This window comes from Sardina pilchardus, chromosome 2 (assembly GCF_963854185.1).
Source record: "Sardina pilchardus chromosome 2, fSarPil1.1, whole genome shotgun sequence".
NCBI classification, from domain to species: Eukaryota; Metazoa; Chordata; class Actinopteri; order Clupeiformes; family Clupeidae; genus Sardina; species Sardina pilchardus.
The window spans coordinates 9,213,708-9,223,751 of NC_084995.1; the positions used below are offsets into that span (position 1 = coordinate 9,213,708).

Below are 10,044 nucleotides of genomic sequence, written 5' to 3' on the forward strand. Positions count from 1 at the left end.
TAAAACCAGCGGTAGCCAGCAGCGCGATGGGGTTTGTGACTGCCTTTGTTTCTTTCGCTTCATGAATTGATGTATCTGAAGGCTTCCTCAGTCCAGAGAGCAAGCTGTTGATGAGGGATTGTAAGTGGAGGTGATGAATTGAAACTGATAGCAAAAGATCTGTTGTGGAGTGATATCTTTGGTTATCTGTCTTTTATTAAAAAAAAAATATATAGATATTTTTTCTGTAACGCAAACATCTCTTCGAAGACAGTACAAGATGGATTGAGGCCGACAGAACAAAGTCTTGGGTCCAGGGCATAGAAAGCTGTCGGCCATTTTCCTCATTTAAGCTTGATTTGCAACATCTGTTTGTTTGAGGGCCAAAGCCAAATAGCTGAAAAAATGGGCACGCCATGTTTTGTGTTAAAGTGACAAATGGGAAGTGAAACTTGGACTCGAATCAGCCAGAGGACTGAGCTCTCAACAATCTTGTGTCTATGTCAAAGTTAAATCTGCAATTAGACATCGTCTTGCTCTGTTCAATTAGCACATACCAAAATGGTTTTACGTCTGTCACTTATGAATTATGTGTTCCCTAATGAAATACAATACTGAAAGGCTGAGATCCAAACTCCATATAGAGTGTTCACTTCCCCATGATGGATGCTGATCTGAACAACATGGAAAATTACTACCTTTATAGGACCTCCCAGTTTCATTTTTTAAGCCGTAAATATGTATTGAAATGTGAGTTTGTAAATAAACTATAGCACAAATGAACTTGATAGATATGATTAGAAATGTAATATTTTTGTCTTTTTTGTCTCTGTCTTCTAGGCTCTGTGTTCACAAACAAACCTTTGAAGTATGTTTCTGATGGCAACATGATCCAGCTCCTAGTTGAGGCTCGGGACAGTGGAGACCCCTCCCTTTCTAGTGTGACCTCTGTGGATATACAGGTGCTGGATGCCAATGACCACGCCCCTTACTTCCTGCAAAACACCTATCAGGTGACCTCACATGAGGACACGCCCTTGGGCAGCACCCTCTTGACCCTGACAGCAGAAGATGAGGACTATTCGGAAGAGAACGCCTTCCTTGACTACGCCATCACTGGAGGTAACGAAGAGAGGCACTTTTGCCTGGAGGTCATCACGGTTCATGTGGAAGATCAGCCGAGGACTGTGGCTCAGTTGGTCCTTTGTGACTCGCTTGACCGTGAGACCACGGAGGCTTACTCTCTGACCGTGACCGTGTCTGACAGGGGGGTGCCTTCACTCAACAGCTCGGCCACCGTCTCTGTGACCGTGCTCGATGTAAACGACCACGCACCTGCTTTCGGTAGCTCCGAGTACCACGCCCAGGTCCGTGAGAACAGCCCACCTGGCACTTTTCTTGTTCAGGTGGCAGCTCTTGATCCTGATCAGGGGCTTAATGGGATGGTCCAGTATGACATTATCTCTGGAAATAGTAAAGGCCATTTGAGGCTAGATTCCTTGACTGGGGTGCTCGAGATCAACCATACGTTGGACTATGAGGAAGAGTCCCAATATACCTTGACCATACAGGCATCGGACGGAGAAGCACAGGGCAACAGAAGGGTTTCTTTTGCAGTCATCTTCATTGCTGTGCAGGACGAGAATGACAATTCCCCATACTTCACCCATCCCACTGTGAACTGCTCGGTGCTAGAGAACCAGCCCGCGTTCACGCCAGTGTGCATGGTCCATGCCATCGATCAGGACGCCGGCCCATTTGGGAGGGTCATCTACTCCATCTTATCCTCCTGCTTCATGGACTATGGCAGTGGGAACCCGGACAGGAAGGAGGCCTTCGCCATTGACCCTCTGACGGGGGACATTCACACCAGACAGACGTTCGATTACGAGCGCGAGAGCGACTACTGTTTTGTGGTGGAGGCCAGAGATAGAGGCGATCAGGTGGCCACCGTCAGGGTGCAGGTAGACGTGGAAGGTGTGGACGAGTTCAGTCCGGTGTTCACGCAGGAGGTGTACCGCTTCCTTTTGCCCGAGAACTCTCGACCGGGTCACACGCTGGGCCACGTCACGGCCATGGACCACGACGGAGGCGTAGACGGAGTGATCTTGTACTCCCTAGCAGAGGCGTCTCCGTTCTTCGGCGTGAATAGAACAACAGGCGCCGTGTTCATCTCGGGTCCGGTGTACAGGAGAAGAGGGAGCTCTGCCACAGACGGCATGGTGGAGCTGCGGGTGCTGGCCGGCAGTCTCAAGTTTGACTCCAAGTTGAGTTCCTGCGCGGTCGTCGTGAACATCTCCAACTCGGCGGAGGCCCTCACCGGGATGTCTCTGAGCGTCCAGACGGTCAGCCTCAGCGCCGCTCTGACCATCTTCCTCCTGCTGCTGATCTGCTTCGTGGCCCTGGTGCTGCGCTACAAGACCAAGGAGGCCGCGCTCAAGAAAGCCGCCTCCATCGCCGCCAACTTGAACCACGGCACCGGCACGTTCGGACGGAAGGGCGGCTCGCAGCATCAAAACGGCATCAACCTGCACGAGATGCGAGGACAAATGCGCGCCAAGCTGGACATCTCTCGGCCCTTGCAGAGGTCGGACAGGAGTCTACGGGGCTCGGCGGAGGGCGAGACCGCGGAGGACCAGGAGATCAAGATGATCAACGAGTACCAGTGCCTCAAGAGGTCTGGCTCGGCCCTCAGCGAGCAGGAGTCCCAGGTGCTAGACTCGGGTCTGGCCAGGGACTTAGACCAGCTGTCCTGCCACTCCGAGGAGAGGGAGCCCCCGGGCAGCGCGTCGTTTGCGGGGGGCCTGGGGGCGGGCATGGCCAGCGCCGAGAGCCTGCACAACTTCAAGGAGGAGGGAGGCGGCGAGGGCATGCTGCCGCGCGTGCTGAACGTCCGGGACGTGGAGGACACCATGAGGAGCTACGCGCCTCTGACGGACGGCCAGGCGTCGGTGGGGGGGTCGCTGGCCTCGCTGATCTGCCCCGAGGAGCAGCTCCGGGGGAGCTACAGCTGGGACTACCTGCTCAACTGGGAGCCCCGCTTCCAGCCGCTGGCGTCCGTCTTCACCGACATCGGCTCGCTGCCCGACGAGGAGGCCGCTGGACACAGCTCGGCGTCGGAGCTGGCCAGTCTGATGCGCCCGCCGCCGCTCATCACTGCGGTGGCACAGCCGGGCATACGGGCCGTTCCGCCGCGGATGCCCGCTAAAATGCCAACCCTGGGCAGGCGACCGTCTTACCCCAAATATGCCTACTCTCCGCTGGGTCGTAACACAGGACTGACACCCTCAGCGATGACGCCCAGCTTCTCCCCCTCTCTGTCCCTGCTCACCATGAGGACACCCAACGCGTCCCCAGTGGTCTCCGAGACGGGGCTGGGGGTGCGCACCAAGAACACCACCCTTCCTGGGAGCTACATCTGTGACGGGGAAATACAGGTCTAGCTCTCTGGGAGTAGGCCACATGGCAGTTTCTCTCTAAAATGGAGGTGACTTCATCTGAAAAACACTGAAATGTCTCTGTCTGGATTGTCACTTTGATTTTCAATGGTGAAGCCATATCTCGAAAAATATGAAGTATGTTTGATGTTCATATCGGACCAGATGATGTCCTAAATTTCAGAGGTCCAAGGAGTCTGTGAAATCGCTACAGTTTGTTTTGTATGAAATGGAAGTTTTCTGCACCAGTGTGCTTTACTAGGGCATGCTTTGTGACTGTGGTCATAGGAGGTCAGTGCTGCCAAATGATGTCTATTGTGTCTCTGATCAGATCTATCATTAAAGAATCCAGCTGAACATCACATGAACCCAATAGACTAGTTTTGCAACTAAGCCCAAACATTAAGGCCAGCTTCCTCTGTCTTTGATGGCCGTTCCAGTGTAGAGATTTGATCTACAGTACCAAACACTCTCATTCATTCGTCTGTCAATGGGGGCCTAATCATTTCAACACTCTCTTGCATAATGAGATCAGATGGATATTTGGCCGATATTGTGCTGTGTGGTGCGTTATCTCAAGGGAAATCGCCTTGCATGAGATGTGTGTGAAGAGCCATCTGTAGACAGTATTACATTTATTTCAGTTTCAAGGATTCTACAGTCTCATGTCCTTGCCACAGTTGAGACACATTGATATTGGTGTACAGATACGTTTTTCAAAAATATTAATGTCCACTGATGCAGAGGATGTTAATAATATTTTCTGATACTTCAAAAATGTATAAAAATCATTCATGAAGAAACACTATGCAAGCTAAAATCAATAAGGGTTTATTTGTGTCTAGAGAGCAATGCTTGACGTTTAGAACCTTGTTGTGGCTACCAGCTACCAAAGAAATCCACAGAAAAAAAGATTTTTGTATCTTCCCCTCCTTGCTTGATTAACTAGAAATAATGAACAAATTAAACATTGTACATGTGCTCCGATATGTTGTAAACAGATGTCTCACTCTAAAAAAAGATGTCCCTTGTTTTTGAAATCCTGCCTCTCGTAGAGTCAGATTAATCAGTTTTGCAAATCCGTACTGTGAGATGGATTTTGTTTGTTTTGTTTTTTAAACAGCACTTTATTGTACAGTGAGTTATTATACACTGACTTGAGTGATTTTATTTTGTTAATGCTAATGTCAGTTTGATAAATGTTTTGTTACTTTACTAATCCCTAACTGATGATGGGATGAATTATGGTTAATGTGTTGGACATATAATTATGATAATAAATGGGTGATCTTAGTTTGGTTGTTTTTTCCTCACAAAGGTCTTTTAACCACTACGAAAACCATGTTGTTGATGTGTAGGCAGCTGCTCCAAATTTGGTTCTATTATCTAATATTAAGTTTCACTGATCCGTGATTATGCTTTACAGCTTTATGGCTTCAGTCATTGGAATGAAATTGCTATGGGGTGTTAGATTCAGGCTATAAAAATCGAAAATTGTGATGCTTGTAAGAGAAACGCCTAGATTGTGTTTAGCCTTTGTCAAAATTGAAATAACGTTGCACATATGACCTTTATAGCCTCTTTAAACAAATGATTTCTTTGATGAGTTGCTGACAGAGTCACAACCATCAGAGTAGTCATGACAACTCCAACAGTTCCACACCCCTGATAATTAGAGGCTGTGCCTGTACCTGGTTATCAGCAGGCTTTTTTCATTTAGTAGAAACTTTGTCTTTAATCTGTCTTTGGAAAATGACTCAGTAAAAAATGTTACATGAACCCTTGTTCTGTTTAAATCCCCTCTCCCACACAGCATGGACCCCTTTGTGGTGCTGCCCTTTAAAGCAACTTTAATGGAGGCCTGATACCAATCAATCACTAAAATCATTCGCCAATCTGCTACAAATTGTAGAGTGAAGAAGAATGTCCCACCACCACCACACACACACACACACACACACACACACCACCACCACCACTATCCCATACACACACACTGTGGTATAGAGCTAAAATGTTGAGCAAGTTTCCCCCGAGTGATGCTATAGTGTAGATAGATAGCGGGGCATGGTCTGCAGCTTTTTTGCGTTTTACAGACAAGAATCATTCATTTTGTCACAGTCCTGACCATTCCTGACCATTGCGAAGGGGATTAGAGAAGAATTCCCTGTACTCTGTATTAGCCATCACAGAGCCAGCTATATCAACATGAGGTCTTGCGAGGACTCTGAAAATCATTTGCCTCTGTTGAGGAGCTGTTTTAAATCCCCTGTCTTGGTCACAACTGCTTTAAGCATTGTAGCAGAGAATGAGCGGAAATATTACAAAGCAGTAATACATATATATATATATATATATATATATATATATATAAATGTAAAAGGATATGACACCGTTTGGATGACACATTGGTCAGTGTGTTTTAAAATGTCTGCCATAACACCTCATCTTGTCCTTGCAGACAGCTGTTGCACTGGCTTTAAAGGACTTGGCTTGCCCTGTAAAACTGCAGTGATGCAAGTGTCAAGTGAACACATCAGTGTAGCTTACGCTGCCTTTTAAGGTGCACGGGGCCTGTGCAAGTGTCTATACTGGCAACAGGCTGTTCTCTGGGAGCCACTGTTTTGTGATTGTTTCCAGGACACTTTTCCCTCAATCCATCAGCCTTTAAGTTTTTCAGAGTGGACCTGTATTTTCTAATATCACATTAATGCTCATTTAAAGACCTCAGAGTTGTGCTCCCAAACTGAAAAAAATGTTCAACAATGCCTTGACTATCTGCCTTCCAAACATGTGAATGTGTTGATGAATGGTGCTTTTCAGTAGTGTTGATGGACACAGAGGTCACATTAGAGATGGCCATGAAGAGAGGAGTTGTGGCGCTGTTCATGTGCCACTTCCTCGAGCGAGCTCGTGCTCAGACTCATCTACTCCATCAACCCTACAGTAAGCCATCATGTGGTTCAATTGCTCGCAAATATTTTATTATTGCATTGTTTTTCAGAGATGATATTGACAAAGGGGATTTGTGTTAGAAGCACCATTGTGACAAGAATGATGCCTTTTCAATTATATTATGGTTGTTTCTCATTTCTTAAAACAATTCCAGGGCTTGCATGGGATGTTAAAAAGCACCAGTTATGGACACATGTCAGAAGGTTTCATGATAAATGCTTTTGTTCAAGTGGCATGCACATTAAGTAAGGCTCCACTCAGTCTGGTGTTGATCCGGGAGAGCATCTAGAGGAGGTATTCTCATCTCTTATCGGGCCTCCTTATTTAGGATGCTAACGTTTGGCTATTCATTATCATGCTTAACCTGATAGAGGTGTACGCTCGCTAAGTCAGCCAATAAATCTCAACAGGCTTGTGTGTGCTGTGTGTAGGCCTATTATGCACACAGACAGTGTAGATGGGCTTATTGGTTTTGGTCTGAGAAGAGGGATGAAAGGATGATTCAAATGAAATATTTTGCCCACCTCAACTCTTCTGGGATGTTCAGACATCTAAAGATGTTTAACTTGCTGCAGTGCTCTTTGCTGGACAAAAATTGTGCAAGAGAAGTCACAAGGCATTCAAAAATCTGTTAGGGCAGGAATACTGTATATCAGGCCAATTCCTAATGCATAAGAAGAGAGACAGTTCTGAAGGAGAATGGATGGAGATGTTTGATAAAGGGAGAATGATATTTACTTGTCCAAATTGTCCAAACTTTTTCCAAGTTATGGGCAGACACATGTCATTTTATTCCCAAAAGGGCTTCTATTCCCCTGCTGGACTAACTTGTGGTTACTGCTCATCTGACTCATTCTCTTCATGAACGTCCCCTTATCTCCTATAGCCACGGTCCTCCCAGCTCTCTAGTCTCTCTCCAGCGGCAGCTCTTCCCCTTATCTCCTATAGCCACGGTCCTCCCAGCTCTCTCTCTCCAGCGGCAGCTCTTCAGGCACACTGGCGCTGTCTACAGTGTTCTCTCTCACAGCCTCCCTCCACTCACCCCATGTGTCCTACTCCTCTCCTCTTAGCTGCTCTCTCTCTGGCGGGGTCTCTCCAAGTCCTTGCACCTGCGCCTACAATCAGCCCAGCTGAGACACAGTCCTTGGCATGGGGGGAGCCTCCAAGAATGTCCAGGTCCGTGGCACATCTAGTTTTATCACATTTTGTGCTGATTAATGTTGTGTATGTGTGGGGAGTTTAGTCTGTTACATGCCTTATGGGCACAATCTTTCTCATTTGAGAAATGGTGTCTTCTTACATTCTCACATCACATCAGTGTAGAGCTAGAAAGAAAAGTAAATATTGCCTTTTGTGGGAACGACATTTTAAAAAACATCATCTTTTATTTTGGGAATAACCCACCATATCCAGAAACTAATTTAATTTAAATCAACTTAAACTCTATTTTACCAGATAAGGCCACAAATGATTAAAAGTGCCTTATCTCACTAGACTGGCAAGGAAACATTGTCATGGCGGGCGCAAGGGAGGATACAGAGAAACACTCTAATGAGGAAATATGACTTCCACTGGCTACTTCTTAAAGAACACATGGACCTTTTGGAGTGTTGCCTTAAACAAAATGGCATTTCATTTCCATAGAACAATCTGTCAGGATTTAACTATTTTGAGCTATCTTTTTTCTGTCTTGGAGGTCCATAGTGTGTGTGTGTGTGTGTGTGTGTGTGTGTGTGTGTGTGTGTGTGTGTGTGTGTGTGTGTGTGTGTGTGTGTGTGTGTGTGTGTGTGTGTGTGTGTGTGTGTGTGTGTGTGTGTGTGTGTGTGTGTGTGTGTGTGACACACAGAGAGAGAGAGAGACAGAGAGAGAGGAAGAGATATGACTCAAGGTTAAAGGGTGAGTCAGTCGCTGTAAAAATGTACTTGGAAAGCCAGCAGGACAAGGGGAAAAATGTTACATGTATCTGGGTGTCTCCTCACAGCTGCTCTGCACACAAACATCCATACAGGCCGACATTTAGATTAAAACATTAAATCCTTGTGTTGTAGAGAATCGAGACGACTGATTGCAATAGATGTTACCATCCATTACAAAGTATTAGAAGGAAGTAAAAAAAAACAACTGATAGATGTGTGTGAAATACTTCAGGTTTCCAAAACCATTATACTGTATGTCCTACAGTATGCAGTGTAGTATTTATTCCATCCAGAGAAAAAAATCTGTTTTAGACCCTTCTAGTAAGCGTCAGCCAAGTGTTCAGTTAAATATCTTCAATTGCAAAAAACCTCATGAATGTAAAGATGTTTTTATTGGGTGCTGGACGTTCCTAAGACGTGTCTTGCAGAACTGGAGAGCTCTAGAGCTGCATATGGGAATTATTTCTCCTCAGATCCGCACAATTGTCTCTCCATTATCTACTTACACATCTTTTGTAAAGAAAAGCATCCTTTTTTGCCAAACTATGCACAGAATGACCAAGAAACCGAAAATTGAATTTGGTCTAATTGGATAAGCCTGGGCTCAGGTTGGTTTTGGTTTAGAGTATCATTTGAAGTGAAACTGTTGGAAGGTTACCTAGAGTTTAAGAGCAAATAAACAACTACAAACAAAACAACTTGGAAGTAAGAAACAAACTGTATTGATCACATTTCAAGGCATATATTGTAGCAACTCGCCTCCCAGTAAGGCATGTTTATTACCTTTTCACTCTAAGGGAATGTTGTAAAATAATTCCCAAAGTGTGAGTTCATCCACTAGCTCTTGTTAAAGAGATTGGCCCGATTCATTTTTTGGGCGGCATATAGGGGTTGGCCTGTCTTCAGTGAGAGATCAATGGGTGGCATGAGTGCACCTCTTATGTCACGATTTGAAAAATAAATATGCCCAAACATGAACATTACAGACCATATAAAATAAACAGTAACAGCGCAGGCTTCTTGCAAAGGGTTTTGTTTTGTTTTGTTTTGTGAGTACTGTAGACTAGTCTGAGTGCTGCATGAGAGCCAGCCAGAGCATGAGAAAATGTTTAAGAAAGCTCTGCTCAGCCATCCTTCCACGATATGCATTACCCTCTTGCATTTGGGATAAGACTAAAATTATCCAAATTTCATTACACACTAGAAACCATGCACAATGAGAAGAAATACAGTCTAACCACGCCAGTGTAGCGGATGATGAGAGCTGGGAGGTCCACAGACCTGAACCCAGTGTTTTCAGAGAGCAGAGAGCTTAGCTTGGGAGAAGGTAGAACAATGGACCACGGAAGGAAGGCCCTCGCTCTCAACAAATGTCACATCTGTGTTCCATTTCAAAGTGGTCAAAGGCATTAAAGGCAGATAAATGACAGAGCCGCTCTAGATTTCACTGCTTGGGCAGTAATCTGTCCTCTGTCTCTCAGCGCTACTGGACAAAGCTAAATAAATGTTGGCCACCCTTCCATAAATCACTTCTCTTGAAGCCTCACTCAGGGGCCTTTAACATATGGGCTGTGAGTCGGGATGTTTTCCTCAAGGCTTTGTGTGTTCTCGTGGAGTTTCGCTGAGGCCTTGCGTTTGGCAGGTCCAGTGTGCTTGAAAGCAGACCTGGAAGACTTTCATATGTGGCGTGAGTAGCAATCACGGGCGGCCTGTGGAATAGAGTGGGACGGAAACTCTAGCCTGCTTTCTATATGGGG

At 45.8% G+C, this 10,044-nt stretch overlaps 1 protein-coding gene across 1 annotated transcript in view; it reads left to right on the plus strand.

Annotated features, from left to right (window-relative positions):
* The window catches only part of dchs2 (dachsous cadherin-related 2), a 28,185-nt gene extending 23,488 nt beyond the window's left edge, over positions 1–4,697 (plus strand). The window contains exon 21 of the mRNA XM_062530823.1: positions 820–4,697. Coding sequence (XP_062386807.1) covers positions 820–3,422 — 2,603 coding nt within the window. The 3' untranslated portion in view covers positions 3,423–4,697. The remainder of the gene's footprint in view (positions 1–819) is intronic.
* The last annotated feature ends 5,347 nt before the right edge of the window (positions 4,698–10,044 follow it).